This window comes from Cynara cardunculus, assembly GCF_001531365.2.
Source record: "Cynara cardunculus var. scolymus isolate 2C chromosome LG 2, CcrdV1, whole genome shotgun sequence".
NCBI lineage: Eukaryota > Viridiplantae > Streptophyta > Magnoliopsida > Asterales > Asteraceae > Cynara > Cynara cardunculus.
The window spans coordinates 66,502,614-66,530,568 of NC_037529.1; the positions used below are offsets into that span (position 1 = coordinate 66,502,614).

General features: G+C 36.9%; 3 protein-coding genes across 4 annotated transcripts; 2 read left to right on the top strand and 1 right to left on the bottom strand.

Annotated features, from left to right (window-relative positions):
* The first annotated feature begins 753 nt into the window (after positions 1-753).
* On the top strand, positions 754-1,780 carry LOC112507437 (CASP-like protein 2A1). The gene is made up of 3 exons (XM_025112026.1): positions 754-1,060; positions 1,144-1,261; positions 1,344-1,780. The coding sequence occupies exons 1-3, from the start codon at positions 843-845 to the stop codon at positions 1,614-1,616; spliced, it is 609 nt and encodes a 202-aa protein (XP_024967794.1). The 5' UTR covers positions 754-842; the 3' UTR covers positions 1,617-1,780.
* Positions 1,781-7,245: 5,465 nt separating this feature from the next.
* LOC112506977 lies at positions 7,246-17,219 on the bottom strand. 2 transcript variants are annotated; one of them, XM_025111338.1, is made up of 8 exons: positions 17,023-17,219; positions 15,950-16,199; positions 12,290-12,413; positions 10,839-11,161; positions 9,003-10,749; positions 8,222-8,472; positions 7,593-7,683; positions 7,246-7,493 (listed from the first exon to the last, which is right to left on the bottom strand). In XM_025111338.1, the coding sequence occupies exons 1-7, from the start codon at positions 17,109-17,111 to the stop codon at positions 7,612-7,614; spliced, it is 2,856 nt and encodes a 951-aa protein (XP_024967106.1). In that variant the 5' UTR covers positions 17,112-17,219; the 3' UTR covers positions 7,246-7,493; positions 7,593-7,611. The 2 variants fall into 2 exon arrangements, with proteins under 2 accessions (XP_024967106.1, XP_024967105.1); XM_025111337.1 differs by having other exon boundaries at positions 7,246-7,514.
* A 3,169-nt stretch (positions 17,220-20,388) lies between these two features.
* Positions 20,389-27,367, top strand: LOC112505751 (translation initiation factor IF-2, chloroplastic). The gene is made up of 13 exons (XM_025109711.1): positions 20,389-20,537; positions 20,651-22,291; positions 22,394-22,426; positions 22,648-22,761; positions 22,871-23,020; positions 23,130-23,234; positions 23,322-23,384; positions 23,821-23,976; positions 24,093-24,158; positions 25,218-25,454; positions 25,546-25,821; positions 25,912-26,100; positions 26,776-27,367. The coding sequence occupies exons 2-13, from the start codon at positions 20,789-20,791 to the stop codon at positions 26,935-26,937; spliced, it is 3,054 nt and encodes a 1,017-aa protein (XP_024965479.1). The 5' UTR covers positions 20,389-20,537; positions 20,651-20,788; the 3' UTR covers positions 26,938-27,367.
* Positions 27,368-27,955: the final 588 nt, after the last annotated feature.

A 27,955-nucleotide genomic window follows, 5' to 3' on the forward strand; every position in this document is an offset into this window, starting at 1 on the left:
TTACCTGTGAATCGATTGGTGACCGATGAAGAAGGCGAGACTGGTGACCGATGAAGAAGGCGAGAATGGTGAACGAGAATGTGCGATTCCTACAACCGATCGATAGAACAAAGGTGTCGCTTGGAGAAATCGAGGGAGCCATATCTGGTACAACGATTAGAGAAAAAATAGGGAGGGCAAACCTGTCAAAATTTCACATCTGAATCGTATGGAGGGCGTGTGGGTGAAGGCGCGATTCAGATCTACATTTATCATTCAGACTTCGTAAAAAACCTATCCAAACAATAAAATGTCTGACCGAATCAGACCCTTACCTCTTAATGGTATCATTCAGAGGTAAACAAACAGCCCCTAAGAATCTTACTCGATAAGAACGAGACAAGAACCAAGAGTCTTACCCGGTAAGTGAGGGAGATGACTCTTACCACGATAAACACTTACCGGATAAATTGTTGCATATCATGTCGTTTTTGTGGTCCAACGGGTAAAGCTCCCCCAGTTAACCTTCTTAAACAAACCCTAAGATTTTTAATTTTAGCGGTAAAATAGGTCCTGAATTAACTTCACTTTCACAGAAATAGATTGAACGCAGAGCTGAGAGTTATCCATGTCCATATGATATGATTTACATGGGGAACAGCAACCCCATTTTAATGACAGCATTCAATGTAACATCACCTAACTTCACCTAAATTTACGCCCACCATTTATACTCGACCTGCAAAGCTCAGATGATAGCACTACCACAAACTCTCACAATCACAATCTCCTCTTCCCTCCTCTCTACGCAATTCCATATATACCCAAAAGTAATTAAAACCTGCAAATCTTTGTGTTCAACAATGGCGGACAAGCGAGAAAAGAGTACTACAGCAAGTTCTCAAATCATCACAGGATCATGTGAAGAAGGTGGTGAAGGAAGTTCCGGCATCCGCACGGTGGAGACGCTGCTGAGGCTGCTTCCGGTGGGGCTTTGTGTGGCCGCGTTAGTTGTCATGCTTAAAGATTCTGAAACTAATGAATACGGCTCTCTTTCATACTCCAACCTCACTGCTTTCAGGTTCTTAATTAATTCAACCCCCTTTTACCCAAATGGGTCGGTCGGATTTGTTAAACAGATTGATAATTTTGAAATCTTTAAAGGTTTTTGGTGCATGCTAATGGCATCTGTGCTGGTTATTCGCTACTGTCGGCTGCTTTCACTGCAATCCCTCGCCCTATAACCATGCCTCGAGCTTGGACCTTCTTCCTCCTTGATCAGGTAATATATATATATACATACATATATATATATATGTTATAGAATCATATATAAAATGCAGATGAACATAAGTATTGTTTAGGTTTTAACATACCTGATACTGGCCGCCGGTGCGGTGGCGACGGAGGTGGCGTTTCTAACATACAAAGGAGATGTGGCGGTGACTTGGAGCGAGGTGTGTGGAACTTACGGCGACTTCTGTAGAAAGGCGACGGCTTCCATCATCATCACCTTCGTGGTGGTGATCTGCTACGTTTTGCTGTCGCTAATCTCATCTTACAGGCTCTTCAGCAAGTATGATGCACCAGTTGGGTACAAAAATAAGGGGATAGAGATCGTTGATTTTGGAAATTAGGAGATCGATGAAAACCTGTTTCCTGTGAAGAACAAGAATATGTAATAAGATTATATATTAATTATGAACAGAGATTTTATATATGATGATGATGATGATGATGATGATGATGATAAATGTTGTTGTTCTTGGGTTTTCTTGATTGTAACTTGACCTTCCAATCTTACACCATAGAGTTCATAGTACTTAGTTGTATATTTTTCGTATATTTATTATAAAACATTTGACAAAAACACTTAAAAATTATTTTTATGTATTAAGTACTGTTTTATTGATGCATGTTATTTAAAGTTTAAAATTACAAGTAAATTGTGTGTAAGTACAACTTATTAAAGTTTTATGTATGAATTTGTATAACTAACTGAAGATAAACATAATTAAATAGAGGTTAAACATTTCATTTTAGATATAAAAAAGATATACTTAAGATAATGATTGAGTTCTAACAAAATACTTAAATTACTATCTTTATAAAAAATTATATTATTAAATCAAAAATAAAAAAATGAATTAATGAAATATAAAAAAAACCCCCGAAAAATTTTAAATAGTTAGTTTGGTATTAATATTGATATTTAATTTTTTATGATATATCTTTATATTTATATTTTATTCAAAAATAAAAACATAATTGTTTTCTCAAAACCACATAAAACTGTATTATGACATCGACTGAGACAAAAAAGACAAAACATTGAAATTGAGATGTATCTTATTGTATTTTACGATTATCTCCTCTAGTGTGTGTGCGTGTATATATATATTATTCTCGTGGTTTGCTTTTGTTAGGATTTTATTCCCCTTGGAAAAGTTTGATCAAATAAACTATAAATAAAGTGTAAAATAAAATATTATTCGTACAAGGAAGGAACAAGAAAATTAATATAATGGGCCAAAGATAATATAAAAATATATAGTTTTGATGTTGACAATATTTGATACAATAAAATTAAATTTATAGAACATTATCATTTTTAAACGTCATAATAGACTATTTTATAAGACATAATTTATAGGACCAAAATATAAAATGTCATATCTAAAAGAGTTGTAATAAGTTAGCGTCCTATAAACTTATTAGAACATGTGTATATATAAGACATTTTATTTTTTGTTCTTATAGATTAAGTCTTATAAAGCAGTCTATTAGTACTCTTAATTTTGTTCTATAAACTCGATTTTGTTGTAGTGATCCTTTACATAGATATGTGTTCTTTTGTTAAATGCTTAATTATCTGTAAATAGTAATTATTAAAATTTAAACAAATTACAATTTTATATTATTTATAACTCCATTTTGCATAATTTTTGTTAAAGTTAAATTATTCAATTAAATTAGTTAACTACGATTTAAATAATTAGATTTTTTAGACTTCTATTATTTGCCTAAGAAACCAAATACAAAATTACTAATTCATTGCAACAAAATCGAGTTTATAGGAAATCAAAAGTGTTTAAATATAATAATAGACTACTTTATAAGACTTCAGTTTATAACATCAAACTTTTGTGTCATATTTAAAGGTGGTGTAATAAGTTTATAGAACATTTTTGACATCTTAACATATGATTAGGACACTTTTGAAACATACTTTTTATAAGACACGTGTTTATAAGACATTTTTTCAAATAATGTTCTATAAAAGAGATAATAAGATATTTTATTTCGAAAGTGTCCTAAAAAGTTTTTTCAGGTACCCAAAAGCATGATATAAACTTACTGCAACGTCTTTAGATAGAGCACACAAGTGTATGGTCTTATATACTTAAGTTCTATAAAGTAGTCTAGTAAGACATTTTGGACATTTTATGAACTCGATTTTGTTGTAGTAGTGATCGTCTGATAGACGAATAACAAAGCGGGGCGAATTATATCTCTACTAATATCATGCTTCAATCCGTGGTAGAATGAAACAAGATCCAAATAAACAGGTAAGCCTGGAATAGCTAATGTTGCTTACCTTATTGAGTAACATTTTCATTCATCAAAATGGATTGTTAGTAAACATCTTTTACCAAGTGGTACCCTATAACACTACCTCAAAATGCCACTTAGGCATCAAAAGAAAAATGTTGCCTAAAAGGGGTTTATATGTTGCGTAAGGCTTAGGCAACAAATCCGTGTTGCCTAAACAGTGTTGCCTTCTCAATGTTGCATTAGAACCCAGGCAACATATGCAAACAGCATATGTTGCTTAAGCGGACTTCTTAGGCACCACATAAAAGGTTATGTTGCCTATGTAAACAACATATGTTGCATCATACAAACTCTAAGGCAACATTCGATTTATGGATGTGTTGCATAAGGTATCAACTTAGACAACATACTCTATTTGCATATGTTGTGTGAGGTATCAGCTTAGACAACATATTCTATCTATATATATTGCCTTAGATATCAGCTTAGACGACATACTCTATTTAGATATGTTGTCTTTTAACTGTAATTAAAATAATATAATATTTCTTTTAAGCAACATTTACATTGTTTAATTGTTGCCTAAGATTTTTGTGCATCATGATCCAGTTTTTTCTTGCACACTTTCTACAAAGGAATCTCATAAACAAGCAAACAGACATGTTTTTTATACAAACAACTCCCACAAACAAGCAAACAAACGTTTTTATACAAACAACTTTTATAACCAAACAAAATTAATAAGTTCAGTAATTGAAAGATAATTTTTTTCCTAAATAAGTCTAAAAGTAAACAACAAGTTCAATAACACAAAATAAAAAACTTAACTTAAAGCGTGAGATGTCGGGATTGTTGAGTTAGAGTTTGAATCACTAACACCCAACATAGTCATCAACAATTGTATCATCTTTCTTTGCTTTGCGGCTTTCTTTTTTGCCTTATTTTGTCCCTCTTTTAGCAAGCGAATCTCCTCGTCGCGCTCGCCAAGTTTTCGCCGCAAATCTTCCTCATCAACTGAAGATATCGGCTTAGAGAATCCCTTCTCGGGTCCTCTCATCCTCGCAGGTCGAACCGCCAAGCTACCCATACCTCTAACAACCGTTCCTACCGACGGACCAACAATTTGCTCAATGATTGATATTTCTTTTTTCGATTGGGCAACGAATTGGAGGCCCGACAGATTTTGGAGTGCCATCGGAAACGTTCTTAATCTTCTCAATCTCTTCCTCAACAAGTTTCTGTAAATACGATTCAAACAATTGTTTTAATAAAAATTATATATTTCTCGTCAATCATCCTTCGTTAATGAGTTAAAATGGTAAAAAAAAGGAACAACATTAATGTGTTTTTATATTTTTAAAGGGTTTGGAAAAGTTGGAACAAAAAATGAATAAAAGAATAACTTTTGACAGCTTTACAAGACTATAATATTTCGAACACTTATTTGATATACCTATATACATTCTATCATTTTCAAATGTATGAAAAATAATGATTGATTTGATTTTGATTTATTCAATATTTTGTATACTTTTTGTTATTTATAGAAAAATGTTGTACAAACACTTAAATTGTCGATACGATATTTTTTACTCGTATGACATAATGATTGTACATTTTTTTTAAAATTGATGATATATATCATATGGGTATTTTAAAAATAGAAACGAAAGATAACATCAGCGCATTTGATAAAAACGTCACCATCTTTAAATAGGAAAAATGTCAACTTGACACGTTGAAATGGGTAACTTTGTTTTCGGTAACAATGGGTTTTCTTGTCCGTTTACATTCATCGACTAATCACTTGGACGACCATAAATAATCTGGAGTTAATTCACGTGAACTTTCATGGTCACAGAGCTTTTGACGGTGTCAGGATTCGAATCGAGGTAGATGAGATCTTTTATTATACATATGTCTAACACTTAACCAGTATACCACAATGTAAATGGTTAAATGAGTACGTTTTGTACTAAAATAAAATGACTCTACAAGTTCAATGTTTTTTCTTCATGAACAAACACGAAGTTCAATATTCAAAATGAAAACTGTGTTAAATATGTCATGACATCCCAATTTTTATGCATGTTTAATATATCGTGGACCATTCAATAAATATGGACTTAATCAGATGTTACATCTGAATTTTAACCCAAATACAATTGAAATACTAAAACTTGATACAACTTTGATCTGACATAAATTCAACATAAACATCATATTCCGGTAATATTGATACAGTGGTAATTCTGAACTGAAGGATTGCAAATCTTTAGTCTATGTCTTAATAGTTCATGATGTATATACTGTATTAGATTCACGTTAAGTAGGTACACCTCTAGCTCAAATCAATCAGGCACCATCCGTGTGGTTAAAAAAACCATTATTTTCATATCATACTAAACAACTTGTACACGTGCAATGAAAATCTGAAATAATAAACGTATGAGATCTCGATATTGAACGGTATGGTGTGGGAATCATTATTTCGTATATGAATTTACCAAGTAAAGTGAACGCAATATTTACTAGTAATATCTGAACTTACCAATTAGAGAGGTACTCTCATAATACATGTACTGATTTTATGAATCTTCGTGATGCTCCATAGACATAAAAAAAAAACATCAATCAAATCAAGATTGCAATTTGTCAAGTGATAATTGCTCCAGCCGACCAAAAAAATTATGTTGAAAGGTTATATACTAACGATTTAAAATGAAAATTATCGTATTTCTCTATCAAAATCCCTAGCTCCAAAACCCGACTTTGATAGCCTTGAAAAACCCAACTCAGAATATCTGAGTAAGCATGGAAATACGATATGCCCTTAGGGAGGAACCTGGTGTATCCGTCCCAACAAAACCAAGGATTCCTCACCAAACCAGGGTTGGGGCCTGGTAACGTGATCCTCGACCCACCCCACCTCCACATATTAAATAATATTATATTTTAATTATTTACTATATCATATATTTATTATTAAATATATTATTTATAAATAATTAAATTTAGTATCTTTTTGATTTAGAAAGAGTATTTTGACATTTCTTCTTATATACATTTTTTCTGACTTTTCTTGTTTTTTTTAGATAAAAATATGGAGAGCTGAAAATGTTTGATTAAACAATTACGTACAACTCTTTAGTTTTATTAACATATGGTTATTTAATACTCCATGAAAGCAAAACTTTGGAAATATACGAGGTTGAATATGGTGTTTAACACATTTAATTTTAAAATATCTCACATAACCAAGAAAAAGATTCTTGATCCCCCATTGAGTACAAGATTGTGATCATATTCCCAAGCTAGGATGGACGGAAATCGGAGACGAGGATGGCGATTGGGGTCTGCCAAAAAAAAGTAAGAAGAGAGCAAACTTTTATCCAAAAAGTAGTGAATGTTTGTGGGAATAATTGTTTTTTTTTTTATTAACCATAAAAATCCATCCCACTATGCAAGTCAACTAATCCCAGGATGACCATCTGCTTTGCAAATAGCCCGGAGTCATCGTATTTGAACTTCCGTGGCCACAAGGGGATTTTTATTCCTCCTTGGATTTGAACATGGAACCTCCTAGTACTTTTGACCTCTGAAGCCAAACTTAAATCAATCAGGCACCACCAGGGTGTTTATGTGGGAATAATTGTTAACAAGGATAAACAGTTATATGAGCAAGAAATGTCCCAAATAAATCTTTGTATGGTTAACAATAAATGAGTCCACTTTATATTTCTATAATCACAAAGAATCCATTGATGGTGAATTGGGAATGGGTTATTATGGATAGCTCCATCAAGAAAAAGAGGTAAAACAAAGGTGAAATTAAAAGGTACATTCACAGTTCTCCATAAATACTTAGAACTAAAATGGTCCATAGATAGCTCAGCTCCATCATGAGATGACTTGTTCCACTTTTCTTGTACTGCTGTCAGGGCAACCATGGCTACTGACTGCAACAAAAGTACACAAACCTAACCATGAACATTTTGCGTGGTTCAAACCCAATAACCGTAAACAAGATGTGTAGATTAAGTTCATGAAAAATTTACCACTCGGTGATTGACGATTTCAATTCTGGCCATGGCTTCGGCTGAAGGATTGCCGTGTCATGAGTTTTCGACCAGAAACTTGGTGATCATCCTGCAAAAATCACACCTAATCTTAAATTTCTATAATTTCTAGTTTTCCCTTGGGACGCGCAAAAATTGCAACATTGAATTTGTGGAAAGATGAAAACCTAACCAAACCAACCCATTAATCTCATAAAAAAGGACCTTAAGAGATGTGAAAAGTACGCAAACCTGTCCTCACCCTCCTCATTTTTGGAAAAATGTTTGTCTATTATCATCGTTACAAACAAATTGACGATAATGACTCCTTCATTTTGTTTGCATTGAAGGGTATTTTAGATATTTGGCAAATAACCAAACGTTTTGGTTAGACTGTATAATAAATCAAATGTTGATTTTTTTAATGGAACCAAACCAACCGGGTAAGATGTACGCAGACCTGAACTCTACCCCAAAAAATAGAGCAGTTGTTTGAAACAGTCAAAGTAACCCATTGATCCAACAAGAAGACGAGCGCATTATATAATAACATGTCTCAAGCGTAAAGTTTTAGATAAGACTGAGTAATCTTACCACAGACATTGATAGTGAAATAGAACAAGACATACCTTGTACATTGAAGCAGCTGATTCAGATTCAACGGTTTGATTTGGTTCAGGCCCTTGGAAGCCATCTAAAGCATCTAATGTGAGCTGCCAGCCACAATGTGCTACGGCACTAGCGCTGGAACTGGCACCATTACCGACACTAACCCCAGCTGCAGCAACATTGCCATTCACCCAAGGACAGAAAAAATTGTGATGCTTAATTGGATCAAACTCCACAGGTTCTTCAAAGTTACTTTCTCCATGTGGAGGCCCTGAAAGAAACCACACACAATTCAGCAGCATGGACCATGATAGAGTATGAAAGAAAGGTAAATAACCAAAGGGCCATTGGTCCAGCAGTATCCGGATTACCGGTAGATCTCAACCTCCCTGGAGATCAACCGTTCAAGCCTAGCTAAAGCTGAGGCGTGTGTGTGTATAGGTCAGAGTAAGGTTCAGGGTTAAACCGCAAAAAAAAAAAAAAAAAAAAAAAAAAAAAAAACTAAGAAACACATTGGTAACCATTCATCTAGACGGTATGCACATGTGCATACAAGCAACTTGTAAGCAATTTGTCTAGTATGCACATGTGCATAAAAACCAAGAAACAACTTCAATTACTTATATGCACATATGCATATCGTCCGGATGAATGGTTTACTAGGGTGTTCTTCAGTTTTTCATTTTTTGGGGGTTTTCCCCTGAACCTCCCTCCCTCCCTCCCTCTCTCTCTCTCTCTCTCTCTCTCTCTCTCTATATATATATATATATATACCTGGGAAAGAAAAAAAGAATGACTAACCTATCCCATTTGCAGCTGGATAACTAGGGTAGCCACATTCATCGGTAGGAGATGACTTGCCTACCTGCATTACTTCATCCTTAGATGCTTCAAGGCCAGAACATACAACCGCATTGCAAGAGAGAGAAGGGTGGGAGCTTTGTTCATTGGGTAAGAGATTCAAGTCGCTGGTTTTTTCACCACTCTCAATAGATTCCGCCTTGGCTGAACCAACAATTTTCGAGCCACTATCTGCCCTTCCTCCTGACCGTGACATTAGCTCTTGACTCTCACCACGAGGATATTCGTGTTGCAGTTCTACAGGGACAAAATCACCCATCGGTCCAGGATCTGCAGCAAATTCGCCAGTTTGACCTTGGTTCTCAGTCACTCCAGTAACTGGTTCCATATCACCAACCACACTTTCCGTCCTATGAATCAGAGCATCAGAGCCATGAATCTCGGCTTCATGACTAGCACCCATTCCAACACTTCCTCCACTAATAGCAAAACTAGGACCATCCCTCCCATGAACAGTGGCAGTCTCGGTGTTGAGTACTTCCTCATCATTGGTGCTGCTAACACCTATCTCACCAGCAACTCTAACTGCAGGAGGGCAAGTACTTTGCTGTGCCTGAATACTGAGGTTCAAATCTGAAGTTTCGTTAATATCAGGGCTCTTGGGTGCTGAAAAAGAAGGATAATTGGCTTCATCTACATATCCAGGATGATTTTCAACGCTTTCCATAGAATCATCGTCTGCACTATGACAAACTGTATTCATTGCAATAACAGAGGAAGCTCTTGCTGAATCTTTAGTGGATGGATAACCAGCAGCTGGTTCATGCCCTTGACTGGGAGGACCAGCCTTTCCAATATCAAAATATAAGGTCTGGCTAGGACCGGCACCAGATGCGTCTCTCCTGTATGATGGCTGGTAGGATTCAAAGGTATGAGAATCACGTGCACGTTTAGAAGGGCCAGGGGACAACTTGCTATTATTTACTTCATCACCATCACGATCAATGACAACACCCTCGACACTATCCGCCTGGCGAATCATCCCATGTGGCCTATCAACAGTACTCCCACCTTCATCCAAGTTCCTTTTGGAAGTACTGGGACCGCGGGATTCATATGATGCTGCACGATCGCCAACCTCACTACCGGCTGGCTGACCAATAGCTAGATCCCTCCCTATATTTGCATCTTGGTATAGTTCAGATATCCCTCTCTTGTGCCCATGTGCGGTAGAAAATCCACTGCCTATTGTAAGATTCAAATCCACCCCGATATTTGACACCGACTTCCCATCCCCTGTAGTTGCAGCTTCATCAATATCCTCTGTCTGCTCTTTCTCCACGCCATCAGCAGCGACCCACCCACTAATTCCGCTAGCTGCACTCACTCCACGCGTAAGTGCCATCTTTTTACTTGTTTCAGGAACATCGATGTTGTTAGGAGCAAAACAAGCAGGACGAGCAACAGTCAGAAAGTCCAAGATTCTCACTGTGGCACCACATAAGCTACAATCTAACAAAGGGGATCTAGATTCGAATTTTGACGGCGGTTCATTCTTTAGAGGACCCTTCTTGGTTGAAGCAGACAATGTTTTCTTGTTAGGGCCTCGATCTTGCTGCGGGTCACAATCTTTAATAGGACTGAAAGAACAGCCATTCCTAGCTGATTGAGCAGAATGCTCTTCACAGTCTTGAACATTTGGAAGCCACCTTGGCTCCCATCCACAAAGGCTTATCAACTTCTGGGCCTAATGATAGAACAAGTACCATTTCAACAAAAACAATCACCAAAAAAACAACAAAAATTACTGCTCACTTAGTGATGTATGTATCTTACACGTGAATATATGCATATATCAGATGTAATTTCTGCCTTAAATCCAGATTCCCCAACAGAAAAAGCACATGACTGAACCAGAAAGCGGTCAATTTCGGGACCTCTTGAAACCCTCATCTGCTCCAGCGCCGAAGCAACCACAACTGGTAGACAAGGAAACTGAACGAGTCCATCACAGCGGTCCTTGTAACCCCCTATTAGGGCTGATGGAGGAGTAGGAGGGAATTGCACTAGGCTTTCAGCACAGCTGTTTCCTCTCCAAGGACAAGTGACATTGTGTCCTTCATCAAGCTGGTTGCCAAATTCTTCTCCACCATTATCGCCTGTTTGAATAGTTATGAACATGAAAATTGATAATAATGTGGTATCCTATTCTCAATCAAATACAAGTCTGAATGTAGTATTGAATGACAATAGAACTTTGGCATATGTCAAATGTGCATGAGTGATCAACAGACATCCCAGGACTAAGTAACCAACGTACTGATTTCTTCTTTTGTACACAATCTCCATAAAAGTAATTACTAGAATTTGCTTTCTGATAGTAACTATATAATAGTTCCATGCAGTCGGTTAACTGAAACCTTAGACCTCTATAAATTATAATGGGTCATGTTATGACGAAAACTTTGCTCTCTGTCTCTGAAGACAATTACAGGATAGACATCAAAGTGTATATTATGGCAGATCATACGCACCAAGTGTATCGGATTATAATTTTACTGCTTATGCTAATCATAGTTCACTTGATTATCAGGTGATAAAAGAGCTTGGGGCGACAATACTGTAATTAGTATAGTTTAGTAACTGTTTTTCCTACCCCAAACAAAGAGTAACTGTTTCATATGTTTCAGCATACTCCGTCTTTGTGATACATGCTTTACACAGGAAAAGTAAGAAAGAAAACAACAAAAGAAAAGACAAAAAAAAATATCAAGAGCGGATTTGAATAATAAAATTCGACTGTCTGCTAAATCCAGTCCCAACAACTTTAAAGATCCCTTTCTCAGTTCTCAGTGCTCTAAAGCCACCACCTAAATAATCTCACCACAGGAGGTACGATACCTGTGCCTGTGTAGCTAGAAATGGAAAATAGGAGAGAACAGTCTTAACACGATGAAACTAGATCTGGCTCCTTGCTTGAGGCAAAAAAAGACCTCATTAAGGGAGCTCTCTCTACCATATGGGCTCTTCCTGATAGTGCTTGAGAAATTTGAATGTGAAGCCAATTCGTAACTTGGCAACTATTGGGGTTTGAAATTTTGGGAATTATCATTTAACTCATATAAGACTTCAAAATGAGAACTCTAAATAGCCACTCAATACTTTCATTCAAACATTGAAACATTAACACGGCAGTACACTAAAACATGGTCAGTGACAAGACAGACATGAAAGAAATCAAATATCATGCCAGCCTGCTAGGTAAAGTTATATATAGCAAATCTCACCTTCTGTAGGAGTCCATGAATCCGGTGCATTATATTTCAGATTTGCACCACAAGACTCACACTGAATCTTATCAACATCCACATTCACCCAACCTCTCCTAGCACAGGCAAGCGAACTAGCAGCCTGCATGAACGACAATTAAAAGGAAAGGTACACATGCAGTAACCTGGCCAGATTCACATAGGCCAAGATAGTATAGCAGACGAGAATACGAAGTGGAAATGAAGTGCATGCAATGAAGTTAGCAACCATGTCAAGCTCAACTGACATTCTGTATGGTTTCTATATAGTCGCCTTTGGCTTTTTAAGGAGCATCAGATGAAAGGAGAAGGAAAAAACATGAATTCAAGGAAAAAGCATGCAGATGTACGTCCCGATAAAAGTATTAAGACTCCTGCCCAATAATATACCAGGAAGCATCACTTTTTGTTAAGCCTAGTATTAAGACTCTTGCCCAATAATATACCAGGAATCTCATTTTTTTGGTGGTACGAAGGGCGTTCCTATCGAGCCGGACAGGAGAGACACTATTTAAAGTTAATAGAAGCAATTCCTTTTATAAGCTTGAAAATAGGCCCCCCTCGAATAGATAGGGTAGGTAGGACTGGGTGAGAAAGGGTTTAGGCAAACGCTTGCATATGTGACAAACGTTGCTTATAGATCATCATGGCGCAAACCTAGTCCCTCTGCCACCCAAATCTAAATATTAAAGCTATATAACCCACAGATCTTAAAAGCATTTCATCTAACAACCTTAACCAAAATCAAGAGTTTAAACTGTAATGTCTAGAGAAATGGATTCAATATGACATTTATCCTAACTCACTTCAAATACAATTATGTCCATATTCTTTCTACCCTGTTTGAGGGAAAACATATGAGAGTATGAGCCAGAACATAAATGGCGGAAAGTCAATGTGCACATTAGAAAACTGGAGAGAAACAAATTGAAAATACTTTTTCCTGATCAGCAATCACCAATACTACATGTCACTTGGCAGGATGGTTCACGGTGCTCATAAGGTTCTGGCTCTATTTTTAGTTTTGTACCCCAAAGGAACAGCATGCAGTTCATCATTTTTCCACCTTGTGGCGCGCTACAAACAATCACATAGATGACCTGGTAATGGTTGTTTTTCAAAACAAATCATTTAACGTATTGTAGCTTGGGCTTAAATCAACTGAAGTGGGTCCGCTAGGAGTGACATTTATTTTCTGAAGCATATACTCTTTTGAACCCTCATTCAGTTTTGGAAACTAAGTCTATATTCTGCAGGTAATCCCTCCTAGCTGATTATTATGTAAGTTTTATGGATCACATATTTGGTAAGGCGAAAAAGGGTCCTTTAAGAAGCCAAACATATGAATCAAGGTGATATAATGACAGAGAAAGACATCTTATGTTAGTAAGTTCACTCAGTGGGTATTACAAATTCACTCTTCCACCAAAGTCGGTTCCTTTTAATTATCCTACAGCGAAAATGTAGGACTAGAATCAGATTGAGCATTATATACTCTGTGGCAAAGTAGTTACTCATTTCTAGCATAGACCAGCTCCAACCACAAGTAAAAAACACTTAAAATGGTGGGCCCTTTAACCCCAAAAAATAATTCAACTCCAACCACACTTCAAAAAGAACACCAAATTGGTGGGCCCATAATTTTTCTTGAGAGGGAGGTGGGCCATATAAAAAATAACATAATTCATTATTATTAATCCATTTTTTAGAATACATTACTTAAAACATGTAAATAATTATCATAGTAAATGAACAATTTATTTAATGAAGGCTCGTTAAATTCATTAACACTATTTTTATTATTTTTTCTTCATTATTTTTTATTTACAATATGTTTTTTCAATATATATACAATGAAAAAAATAAATTAATAAACACAATATGAATTGATATAGTAAATATTAAAAATTGAAATGAATGCATTTAAAAATATAAATTGGAAATCGAAAAGATAATTAAAGAAGAAGAAAAGTGGGCATTTCTCTTCTGCATGGGGAATAGTAGACCGGCAAAAATGCAGTCTCATCTCCAAGAAAGCTCCAACACAGCATTTCTTTTGTCGCTTTACCCGCCAGTTGGACCTCCCTCACCAGCAAAATGGTGGCAGTGTGATTGGAGATGCTCTTAGTCATACACTCATGTGCGGTGGCTTGAGTGGGATTTTTGTCATCATCTTTAATATCCAATTTGAGGCTCTGTATAAAAACCTGGCTATATTATCTGTTCTCCTTATCTTCTCTGCCACATTTGTTCCGTTAAAAATTTATCTAAACAAACCACCAACTTCAACTTTCTCTCGCACAAGTTCAAACCGAATACACAAGGTATTCAATATGGAGCCATATTATCATAAAGCTGAAGTGGTCAAATCCTTCACACAATCTATATTCATGTGAGCTTTGGCCTTCCCTTTTCCCAATCATTACCTTTGATGCTGAAACAAGTATGTACTCTTCAAACTGGCACATTTACTACTCAGCTCTGTCAATTACCAGATTTGGGATAATTTTAATAATTCTTAATGTGCAAATGTTTGCACCACCATTGGGTCTATGGTACACATTCTCACACACTCATCACAACCTCCTGATCTTCATATATTCAATCTTAGGTTGCTCAAAAAATGTACATTGAAGCAAGTTTGTTTGATAGTGGCCTAAAATACCCAACTGTATTGCTGTCCAATTAGTCTGGACTGAGAATACTCTATCTTCTACCACTTGTATAACAATCGACCCTCCGTAGCAAGATATGTCACTTTGATATCATTGTGCCACCATATCCCTATCAAACCATCTTATTATACACTTCATCTCATGCTGTTGCAGAAATTTAAAAAGCCCAAAACAGTAAGAATCTTGAATTCACCTCCACAGTCCATCTAGGAAATGGATGTCAATTCTTGGCCAATGTGTGTTCTGGAGATTTGGTGCTATGGGGATACTTTAAAAGATATATAAAAATACATCAGACTAGCAAATAGGGGTTTTGCGGCTTTTGCCAAAACCTTCAAGTTGTTGTTTAGCCCTAATAATAATGTGTTATACCATACAACATGAGATATCCCCTGCTTATGATGATTTGCTCATTCAGTCTTGTTATATGACTCTCTGTCCATTATTATCATCTCTTGGCACTTGTGTTGGAGATTGATGTTTGTTTTTGTTCCTTTTTAGAATAAAGTACTTGTCATTTAAAGTGTTTCAGTTTATGTATGTGTCTATGTTCTTCTACATACTATAAAAGAATAAATATGTGTAAACATATGACATATACCCATTTTTCAGATTTTCTCAGTCGGCATACCTAAATAACAAATCCATATCCCCACACCGATATCCTAGCTTCCTAGAAACATTCTACACACAATTTCCATCACATCTACCATATTGCAGGAGAGCAACTACACATATGTTTGATAGGAGCATATCATTTAAGTACCGAGCAAGACTGTATTGCTCACCCAAATAGGACCACATGAAAACAGTACAGCTTTATCTTTCCCCAGAAAACAGAAAAGAAAACTACAAAAACAGATGTATATGTGTAAGTCTCTACTCTCTCTTCTTATATGAGAGGTTCCAATAACATGAGTTTGACGTGTATGAATGCATTAAATAAAACAAATTGAGTTCAAACCTTAGGCTTTCCAAACCAATTTGCAGGCCTAAATGTGGACAATCGTCTTAGTAGATCACCCCTTTCCCATGGTCTACATGAAGGCTGGGACGAGCCAAGAGCTGAACCACCAGCACTTGTACTTAATGAAATCCACATGGGCTGCGAACTAATCCGAGATAGAGAACCTGCTTTGGATCCCTGACCATGACTCAACCAATCTGTACTGCCAGCATTCGTGGCAAAAGCTGGTGATGATGCCCCAGCGGAACTGAAAATTTTGTAGATAAAGTAACTAGATGATTATAACTTATAACACATTCACTTTTACTGTATGAGCTAGATGAGAATGCTTCAAACTCAGCTACTGAAGTCAACATTGCATGCAAATCCTACAGTGCATTTTCTCTCCTAAGCTACCCGAATTTAGCTCACAAGTCCAAATTTTGGGATAGATTCTAACTTCTCAGTGTCAAATTTTAGATATCCTATAATTTAGAATTTCTAAAGCTTTAGGAAGAACAAAGATGGTACTTAACAGTACTCTAAACAGTTCATTACATATTTACATACAATGTTATACTAAGATATATCCTTGATTCCTTGTTAATTCTGAAATTTAGCATTTTACAAATTGACAACCAAAAGTGAAAATGTGTGTACTTCTTCAGATCTTTCACTAGACTTCAAAAGTTGGAGCAATATCGATAATATGGGAACAAAATCTACTAGATGGGTAAATTTGGCACAGGTGTAACATCCATTAAAAACCTTTGAATTCTTGAAACGTGCAACCACAGAGAAATTCCCCAATTAAGCTAGACGGTTAAATTCTATATCCAAAAATAAAATTGAATACCAATTTAAACCGTCACTAACTAGGAAAACTGGTAAACAGATAATCTCCCAAATCCCTATTTTCAAAAATATAATTCACGACTCGGGTATTAAGCAATTCAACAGCACATTGCATCTCGGTAAGCGTACGCAAAGAACAACCGTGAAACAAAGTCGCAATGAACATTTGCAAACCACATACAGCTATGTAGGAACGAAATTCCAACAAATGAATCAAAAATTAGGGTTAGGTTTACCTGGCAGCAGCAGGAGGAGGAGGAGGAGGAGGGGGAGAATTGGAGAAAATTAACGGGTCTCCCGATGAGCTAATTCCTTCTTCCCTCATTGACTCTTTTGAGGAATTCCTTCTCGCACTCACACACTCTCCTTTTCTCTTTCTTGGCGTCGTCTCTGGTTCTGTTCACTAAAATTGATGCTTCTGGTATTTTACCTCATCGATCGTAGCAAGTAGACTACAAGATTTTGTAGCTCCTCCCGAGGCACGTGAATCGTGCGTGATCGTGTGAAGAGTTGACTTGTACCATATGCATGTAATGTTGTACATAACTTGTCTCAAGTCGAGTAAACGAGTTAAACCGGAACATTTTTTATCCATCGAGTTGCTTCTGTGTAAAGATTTTTTTGTCGAGTTGAACCGGTTTGAAACTTTTGAAACCAAATGATCGTTTACTAAATATTTATCGGGTGATTTTTCTAAATAAGCTGAATCTTACAGCAGAATCCAATAATCTTACAAAATAAAAAGACTCTTACTTGATAAACGCTTACAGAATAAAAAGACTCTTACTTGATAAACGCTTACAGAGTAAAAACCGTTTAAGGTAAGTAATGATGATAACTTTTTGCCGGTAAACTGTCATGTAATAAGCATTTGGTAAACGACTCATAAGTAATTTGGTTCACTTACAAGTATATAGGCAATAAGTAGTCATTTTAACTAAATTGAATCACACACACACAAAAACGTAAGAACATATGAAACATACAATCATCAGATATGATAAATTGGACACATGATGAACAAGGATAACCTTGGTTGGCCAAATCGCCCGCACACTAGTTCGTCCCCATACATATCACATGTAATGGTTGCTTATTTCATGTGTTTTTACGTTCTTGTAAATTGGTACCTTTTCAAAGGAGAACAGAACCATTTCATAAGAACATCTGCAATAGACAACCATTATACGTGATTAAGCCAAGTCGCCTGCATGCTATTTTGTCCCATACAGTATCACATGTGATGGTTGTGTATTTAACTGTTTTCACGTTTTTTTTCTTTCTAAAATGGTACCATTCTTATTTAAATCTCCACACATAAATGATATATATATATATATATATATTGGTAATTAATACCCATAATAAATGGAGATCACTTGAATTTACTCGAATACAAATAGCGCATAGGTGATGCTCGAGATTTTCATCCACCAAAGGCTTGTGTGTCATATTTTGGCATGCTTCTCGATATCAGATTCCAAGCTTCAACAACTTGTTATGAACTTTTTGTAATTCTCAGAATAAACTATAAATCAGAAACATTTAAGAGTAAGACTCGTTAGTACGAAATAATTGATTAGTCAATCATCCAAACCGAATGTGTCAAATATAAATTCGAATAAAAACCCAAATCGACGTTTTCACCAACTTAAATTACCCGTTTATATGATCCATGGGTATTGTTTGTAACGCCCGACCTCTAGAACAAAAATCTAAAATCTTATATATAATATGTCAGTTAAAATATTGGTTACGGTTTATTTTGATTTACATTTGACACCCTTAATTTTTGATAATTTACTAATCGGTCTCTTTATACTAAGAAGTTGGCATTTCAAGTGTTTGTAGTTTATACATATTCATTTGTATGAAATAAGAAGTCTATAACAAGTCGATGAAACTTTGATCGATATTGACAAGTATGCCAAAAAGATGTCATATCCGTGAAGCTTTCGGTCACAAAAAAGAAAAAGGATCACTTAAAATCACAAATATAACAAGTTAAAGTAATTTAGGAGCCGTTTATTAAACGGTTATCAGATAAGTGCTCATTGGTAAGAGTTATTACCTTCACTTATCTGATCATATAACATGTTTTGCCATCAAAATGGATTGTGGTAGGCATCTTTTTTTTGAAGGAGACAACACTCCTGGCATATCAATAGAAACGAAAAAACAAGAAACACCTAGCCGGCGTGGATCAACCACCCGAAACCCAACAGAAGCGGTAGGTGGTAAGCTTATTTTACCGATAACGAAAAAAGGACAAAGAAGGAGATAAATGGCGGGGCAAATGACGATGATGAGAAGTGAATCGAGTGATGGAGAGTAGACGATGATAAGGCTGCGAGATGGAGCGAGAATGCTGAGTGCAAGGTTAGAGAACGGTAAAACTGGTTTAAGTATTATTTTAATTTAAAACTTTTCTAGCCGGTTATAAGTAGGTTTTTTTGAATTAAAAGAACGTAGTTAATCAATTTTATAAAAATTCAATGTTTATTTTAAAAAGTTCGTATACTTAATCATTTAAAATGAAAAAAGCTTAATAGTTTATTTTCTATACAAAATTTCAATGACTTGATCAAGTTTATTAAATTTAGAGTGAATTTCATTTTTTGTTCTTATGATTTATTAAAAATATGGTTTTCGTCCTTCAACTTCACTAATTACATCCTAGCTTCTAGGGGCTTTCATGGGTTTGGTTGATCGGGTTGAAGATATTTGAACAACCCAATCAATGTTTGTGGTTTGAAAAATCTAAACCAACCCAACTCAAACCAAAGTGCAACCAAACCCAACCCAAATCGTACGAGTTGGTCAGATTAATACTTTGGTACATTAAAATATTTTTTAACCTTGCATATATTATTTCTCTACTCATAATTTATTTTTTAAATCTTACGTATATCACATTCAGTTAATTTTCTCGGTTTACATATTATGTTCACAGTTACTAAACATGTATACGAATGAGTTATATAGAGATGGATAATAGATTGAAAATATGTGTATATGAAGAGAGTCCGTGATAGTGTAGTAATCTAATGTATATACTAATAGAAACTCAACAATCATATTAAATCCAAAAAATACAAGGATATCAGGTTCATCAGGTTGATTTGAGTTCAAATAATAGTAACACAATTTCAATCCAACATCTACGGTTTGAAAATTTTACAACTCGATTAGATACTAAGTTGTTTCAGGTTGAGTTATTTCATATTGAGTTGGATTTGATTGACCAGATTAATGGGTTGATCGGGTTTTTGAACACCCCTACTAGCTTCTGTGGTTTTCCAACAACAAAGGTGTTTAGGGCAATGTCATTATCCCTTGTCAAACAGGAGCTAAGATGTAATTAATAAAGTCGAGGGACTAAGAACCAGATTTTTGATAAACCACAGGGACTAAAAATGTAACTCACTCTCAAATTTATCAACCCGATGAGTATTTAGGATTTGGTCTCAAGGGAAGAAATTTGTGTTTCTGGTGGGACGACAACCAAAGAAATCTTGAAACCTTATCAGACACATGTAATGTTATCATTTGATGAGAGGTATAGAATTAGCCACACACACAAACACCAAGCTTACACACACTCTTGCTTTCATCCCCACCTCCTTTCGACCACAACCACACGGTTAACAACACATACCCTTCATTCTTCCCTCCACATACACACTAACGGCTCTGCTAACTATACCCAATCCATCCACAAAGAACGGAGTCTCTGACGAATTTTCCAGAGGTAAAGATTTCATCTTCCTTTGGGGGTTTTCAATTTGTTCACAATTTTCTTTATCTTTTTGAATTTCTGGGTGTTTTCGAAACCCTCTACTTTCGATTTTGACCCATTTGTAGAATTTGGGGCTCGAATTGTAGTGAAGTGGGTATAAGGAGAGTGTGGTGAAGGTGTTATTAGGCCATTGCAGTTTAGGTGTTTGACAAATTGTTCCTTTGGATGGGAAGGTAATGTTGGAATCTATATAGAGTGTAATTATGGCTTCTTTTGCTTCCTTGGTGGGTTTGGGAAGTATCTGCACTTGTTCTTCTGGTCAATTGGAAGGGACCCGTTTATCTATTAGGAGAGTTTATTTGCCCACTAGTTCTTGTGGTTTTCATAGCTTATTGGTTGGGAAGAGGTGGAGGTATGTCTCGATTTGTAAATATTCTGTGGCTACTGATTTTATAGCTGATCAAGGGACTTCTGTATCTCTTAATGCAACCAATAAAAGTAGCAAAGAGGATGCTTCTGATCTCTTACTTAAGCCAACTCGAAGGCCCGTGTTGAAACCGCCTGAGGCTAAGATAGAACAGGTTTCTGGCACAAATAATGCTGGTTGGGACCCAACTAAGCTTGGTGGTGGTTCTGGTAGGGAGAAGTTAGATGAACAAGAAGAGAGGAATAAGGTGATTGAGTCATTGGGGGAGGTATTGGAGAAGGCTGAGAAGTTAGAAACAAGCAAGAACGCGAATGTGCCAAATAACAGGTCATCACCTCCTTTGAGAACAAACACAAACACTGACGAACGGAATGCCAGCCGGGTTAATTCAACAGCTGCTGGGAAGGCTAAGACTCTTAAAAGTGTATGGCGGAAGGGGAATCCAGTTTCTACTGTACAAAAGGTTGTAAAAGAAGCTCCCAAGATTGAGAAGGTTGATGAGGAGACATCAAAAATGGAGGTAACCGGGAAAGTTGAGAGTCAACCAGTTGCTCCACTAAAACCTCCCCAGCCACCTCAGAGAGTTCAACCTCAATTACAAGCGAGACCATCCGCAGCTCCTCCTGTCAAGCGACCAACCATCTTGAAGGATTTGGGAGCTGCTCCCAAGCCTGCTATAACTGATGAAGTTGATTCTGGTACAAAGACAAAAGAACGCAGCGGACCCATATTGATAGACAAGTTTGCATCCAAGAGAGGAGCTGTTGACCCAATGGTTGCTCAAGCTGTTTTAGCACCTCCTAAACCGGGAAAGGGCCCTGCTCCCGGGAGATTCAGGGAAGATTTTCGAAAGAGAAGTGGTGCAGCTGGAGGAGCACGCAGGCGGATGGTTAAAGATAATGAAATTAATGACGAGGAGACATCAGAGCTGGGTGTCTCAATTCCTGGTGCCAAAAAGGGAAGGAAGTGGAGTAAGGCTAGCAGGAAGGCAGCTAGACTACGTGCAGCTAGGGATGCTGAACCTGTGAAGGTAGAACTCATGGAAGTTGATGAAGAAGGTATGCTAGTTGATGAATTAGCCTACAACTTGGCGGTCAGTGAAGGGGAAATTCTTGGGTTTCTCTATGCAAAGGGTATTAAGCCTGATGGGGTGCAGAAACTGGACAAGGAGATGGTGAAGATGGTTTGTAGGGAGTATGATGTGGAAGTCATGGATGTCGTTCCAACTAAAATAGAGGAAGGGGCGAAAAAGAAAGAAATCTTTGATGAAGAAGACCTGGACCATTTACAAGATAGACCCCCTGTCCTCACCATCATGGGTCATGTCGATCATGGAAAAGTAAGCAAAAACGTATTTGCATCTCTCAATAGTTGCTGCTTTAAACATGTTTAAAGACTAGTTTGTGCTAATATCTCTTCCATGTTTTTTTGCATATGACAGACAACACTTTTGGATTATATCCGGAAAACCAAGGTATCGTTGGATCATATTCTATATTAAATGCTTCATTTTATTTACCCATGGTTAATTTCTTTGTGATTATAATTATTTCTTGATCTAGTTATAAGTTAGTTTTTTGACTAAAGAACAAAATGAGACTTCATTACATGTCATCCAACAAGCACACCAACTTGCATTGTAATTCTAGTTAATTGGAGATTGAAGCTTGACTTAATAACTTCCATATATTACAGGTGGCAGCTTCTGAAGCTGGTGGGATCACACAAGGAATTGGAGCATATCAAGTTGAAGTTCCTATTGATGGCACTGTGCGATCATGTGTTTTTCTTGACACTCCTGGACATGAGGTAATAACATCAAACTCCTTAGATTTGGGCTTGAGGCTATAACTCTTGGCAATGCGATGTCACTATACACTGTAGATTTGGTCTTAGATGACTATGCCCATTCCTGTAGGCATTTGGTGCAATGAGAGCTCGTGGAGCAAGGGTCACCGATATTGCTATTATTGTAGTGGCTGCTGATGATGGTATTCGTCCTCAAACAACTGAGGCCATAGCTCATGCCAAAGCAGCTGGTGTGCCTATAGTTATTGCTATTAATAAGGTATCATAGATGTACTTAATGGTGTCACTTGCAATGGCCATACCTACCTTCAGGCTTTAGTTGGCTACACATTTGCTAACTTCCACCCAATTTTTTTTCATATTTCTAGATAGATAAGGAGGGAGCTTCAGATCGGGTTATGCAAGTCATGCAGGAACTTTCTACAAATGGCGTACAACCAGAAGACTGGGGTGGTGATGTTCCTATGGTTCAGGTGCAATATAAAAGCCAATAATTGTACTTCATTTTATCGTCATCTATGCCACACGACGCTTATTATTGGTAAACACTCCTGTTACAGATAAGTGCTCTTACAGGCAAGAATGTTGATGATTTGTTGGAAACCACCATGCTTGTTGCAGAGGTAAATATTTCGAATTGGTATACCATCTTGTAGCTTATATGACTCGTTCAAGGAAAAAATATAAAAACGTTTAAAACCCAGATCAAAATTTGGTTTTTACATACTCGTCTAATGTGACTTTATGTGTCAGTCTCATTGGCTGAGGTTTTCTGGGCTTCTAGAATGTTGACTGTCATTAGTTGATGCACCGTCAATTTCGCTATGTGGATATAATTTTATTCACGATAGTCCTTTCTAGAGCTGAAAGTAACAAATCTTGAACGATCTATAACTCACATTGCATGATATATGAGTCAATAAAGCAGTATGCTCAGGAAAAAAGGATTTACCTATATTTATATTCATTTATGTATTTTAACTAGTTTGGGATTCCTGGTTTGTGTATTTTATTCCTTCATACTTTAATGTTGTAAACGGTGTTTTTTCTTCATTTTAGCTGCAAGAATTGAAGGCTAATCCTGATAGAAATGCAAAAGGTACCGTCATTGAGGCAGGTCTTGATAAATCAAAAGGACCTGTAGCTACTTTTATCGTGCAGAACGGCACACTTAAAAGAGGGGATGTAGTAGTTTGTGGTGAATCCTTTGGAAAGGTTTGTGAATGAGACCAAGATCAAGATCTTATAAAAATCTTGGCATTCAAATGTTTACTTGGATTAATCTTATCTTTTTGATGGCTTAAGAACATACCATTTTTGGGCATTTGCAGGTCCGAGCTTTATTTGATGATGGTGGAAAGCGAGTCGATACAGCTGGACCATCAATACCAGTACAGGTAAATATTTCGTTCAGATAACTTCTTGTTCCTTGCCCTTTATCCCCTCCACGGCTTTAGTCCCAAAAAGTTGCAACCCTTTCCAACTTGGGATGTCCCAAAATATGCAACATTTCCATTTGTAGGAAGTTTTCAAGTTAGAATCACCTATTTGCAGGCCTCCCTCCATCAGCTAGGCAATTTCGTGTATGTTACATATATTTTGTTAGGTAAATATCTGTAACGAAAGGGAACTACTTCAAGGTGTAAATTTTTATGGAAAACAAAATTTCAGGTCAAATTTATTTTCTAGCAAGATACAGAAAAGGGGCAAACTTATGTCTACCACCAATGTTACCATCAAAGCCAGGCTGAGAGGTCTTGTATGATCATCCGAGCCAAACATGATCTTGGTATGGCTCGGGCTCTGCAGCTCGGTGAGCATAAGTAAGCTCTGGTTAAGATAGTTTGTATCAGCCCCTTAGTTGACGATTTCTAATTGTACCTTTTGAAGAGGGTTCATTTCTAAGCTTGTTTGAAGGTTTTAATTTTTAACTTTTTATGAGCCAATATGTATCTAGGCTAAGGGGCTGTTACTACCTGCTTCCACCTCTTACTGGGTAAGAGGTGCTTACCCGTAAGAAGGAATGTTGTTTTACCAACACATTCTGACCCACAAATATGCTGATCGAGATGCTGACCCAGTAAGGAAAGGGTTGCTTTCTGATTCGGTTAGAGCTTCAGTTAACGCTTACTCAGACACTTGGTAAACAACCATTTTCAATCGGCGCTTACCCAGACTGAACCTCTTACCTAGACCACACTCTTACTCAGTTAGCGTTTACCAAATTTGTGTTGATAAATGGCCCCTAAGTGAATTAAGCCAAGACTTGAGCTTCTAGAGGGCCGAGTCAGACCTCAAGTTTCCAAAGGTCGACAACCACAAGTGAAAACCAATTGTACTATTCTTTATATTTCATCTACCCTTCCCAGATTCTACTACATGTGGGGTTTATTGGGTTTGTTCGCTTTGGTTTTTTTCCTTATCTTGATCAAAAACTTCTGCTGTGAACTTTTTAGGTGATCGGATTAAACAATGTCCCATATGCCGGTGACGAATTTGAGGTTGTTGACTCCCTTGATATTGCACGTGAGAGGGCAGAGGAACGCGCAATATCCTTACGAGATGAACGTATATTGGCCAAGGCTGGTGACGGAAGGATTACTCTTTCTTCCTTTGCTTCTGCAGTCACAACGGGCAAGAATTCTGGATTAGATTTGCACCAGCTGAACATTGTTATGAAGGTCGACCTTCAGGTATGCTCATCTACTTCATGCAGCCGAAATCACAAATGGGGTATGTAATTATCCTCTAAAAACACCTTTAAACTCTCCTAATCATGATTAGGGATCAATTGAAGCTGTGAAACAAGCCCTACAGAAGCTCCCACAAGATAATGTCACTTTGAAATTCATTTTACAAGCAACTGGCGATGTGAGCGCTAGTGATGTTGATCTTGCAGTCGCTAGTAAAGCCATTATTTTCGGGTTTAATGTCAAAGCACCAGGTTCTGTTGAAAAATACGCAGACAACAAGGGCGTTGAGATACGGCTCTATAAAGTTATATACGATCTTCTTGATGATGTGCGAACTGCAATGGAAGGACTGCTAGACCCTGTTGAGGTATGTTGAAATCTTATCTTTTCTTGATCTTCATTTTCATAATATGTTTTTTTATTTGTGTTTTAAGTCGAAAATTCTTTTATCTTACAGGATCAAGTGCCAATTGGTTCGGTAGATGTTCGTGCGGTGTTTACTAGCGGCAGCGGGCGTATTGCAGGATGCATGGTGACTGAGGGAAAAGTGACGAAAGATTGTGGAGTTCGGGTTCTGAGAAAAGGCAAGACGGTTTTTGTTGGCGTTCTTGATTCTTTGAGACGGATCAAGGAGGATGTCAAAGAGGTATGCTACTGATAATCCAATTCTTAGGATTGAATGCGGTATTCACACATAAAATATCTGTCTTTGCCATCACAAACGATTTCTTGCAAAGTCATTGACTGGCTTGTAGTTCAGATCGGTTCCATATCTAACAAAAAGCAATGTAAACCGAACCAAACTAAGGGGCTGTTTTTGGTTGGTTTTTCATTAAGTTCTATATGAATAAAGTTGTCTGTGTGGATTAATCTGTCTGTATAGATTGGAAAAGTTTTTGTTTAGGAAGGCTTTTCATAGATGAAAGAAGCGTGTTTTTTAATTGGGAGGGGTAGATTTCGAGGAAAAACTTGGCTTTCTGCATAAAGCTCACTCCTAGAAACTTGCTGAATAAACCATTTTCTATATCATTAAGCCACCACCAAATAGTCATATATAGCTAACCGAATAATCCGAGAGTCTCATTAAGCTGCTAAAAAACAGGCCCTAACCCACTATAGCCTATGCAGAGGTGGGTTGAGGGATAAGTTATATGCAGACCTTGCCTCTATCCCAAGGGTTAATGAGGTTGTTTCAGTAAAGACTTTTAACAGAAAACAATGGTGTATTCATGATTTCTAGAGCTTGGAGTCACAAATGGTAGTTGTAAACTGAGTTTTTGCACTCAGAAGTCAAATACAAACTCTTTGTTTTCTTGAACAGGTGAACGCGGGACTAGAGTGTGGAATTGGAGTCGACGACTTCAATGAATGGGAGGAAGGTGATGTTATCGAAGCCTTCAATTCTATTCAAAAAAGACGAACACTTGAAGAGGCATCAGTGACAATGGCAGCAGCGTATAAGGAAGCTGGAATCGAGATGTAATAACGATAAAACATAAATTCGTGTCTTGTCCCCATGATTCTTTCAGTCAGCGATCCAACATTTTAGCACTGAGTCGTCAGAACAGCTTCTCTCCCAGATTAAGCCTTAAGTTATGGGCTTGCAGAAAAGGTTCGTTTAGCTCAGTCCGTCCTGTTATACATGTATGCTACTACATTACATTGTACATAGAAATAGAAGTCGAGCTTGTAAAGAGGGACAAAATCGAGAATTCACATGATCGAAAAGCTCAAGAGTCCGAGGAGACCGACGATGGTAACTACTTGTAATGGTAGCACACAGGGCAGAAGTTGTAGAAAAGAAAATATTTTGGTGATTCATGAAAACGTTTTGCTGTTCTTGTTTTGCTCTTTTGACAGGAGTCATTCGACCTTATTCTTTGCTACTGAATACATTTATGGTTTCCAGAACTTTCGATTGGATCTTGGTTCGTTTTTTTCCTTTTCGTCACACTTTTGCACAAGTCGGGGTCTTAACGGAAATTTCTTGGCTTTTGCAAAGAAAAACTTCGGCCCAATCAGCCTTTAAATCTGGGCTTGGGCTTTATGTGAAATGGGCACTCCATCGATAAAACCCACCATTTAAAATGGTGTTATGCACTCTCTTTCGATTTTTACTAATCCACAACACTATAATTTGTAAGAATAAAGTATCGAGTTTGCAAACTAATCAACATGTTATAAAAACACTATGACGTGTAAGAATTAAGCGTCCGAGTTCAATTCAAAACCGACTCTTTTTAGGGTGCGTTTGGTTTGCGGGATTGGAATGGAATTGGGGGGATTTGGATTTGAAATCCATTCTAATCCAGTGTTTGGTTTGCTAGATTGTGAGGAATTGAAATCCAAGGATTCCTTTGAAATCCCATGAACGATGGATTTGGAAATCCTTTGAAAATACACGGGATTTTAAAATCCATTCCCGATTACACAGCTTACATTGTCTCCATCTCCATCTCCATATCCATATCCAGAGCTAAACATCGCTCCATCTTCTCCCA

Coding starts and splice junctions, on each gene's coding strand:
- LOC112507437 (XM_025112026.1), top strand. CDS start 843: ATGGCGGACAAGCGAGAAAAGAGTACTACAGCAAGTTCTCAAATCATC. Junction 1,061..1,143: donor TCCAACCTCACTGCTTTCAG/GTTCTTAATTAA, acceptor AAATCTTTAAAG/GTTTTTGGTGCATGCTAATG. Junction 1,262..1,343: donor CCTTCTTCCTCCTTGATCAG/GTAATATATATA, acceptor AGTATTGTTTAG/GTTTTAACATACCTGATACT.
- LOC112505751 (XM_025109711.1), top strand. CDS start 20,789: ATGGCTTCTTTTGCTTCCTTGGTGGGTTTGGGAAGTATCTGCACTTGT. Junction 25,455..25,545: donor TTATGAAGGTCGACCTTCAG/GTATGCTCATCT, acceptor AATCATGATTAG/GGATCAATTGAAGCTGTGAA. Junction 25,822..25,911: donor GACTGCTAGACCCTGTTGAG/GTATGTTGAAAT, acceptor TTTATCTTACAG/GATCAAGTGCCAATTGGTTC.
- LOC112506977 (XM_025111338.1), bottom strand. CDS start 17,111: ATGAGGGAAGAAGGAATTAGCTCATCGGGAGACCCGTTAATTTTCTCC. Junction 8,473..9,002: donor TCCAGCTGCAAATGGGATAG/GTTAGTCATTCT, acceptor GGTTTCTTTCAG/GGCCTCCACATGGAGAAAGT. Junction 7,684..8,221: donor CAGCTGCTTCAATGTACAAG/GTATGTCTTGTT, acceptor TGATTTTTGCAG/GATGATCACCAAGTTTCTGG.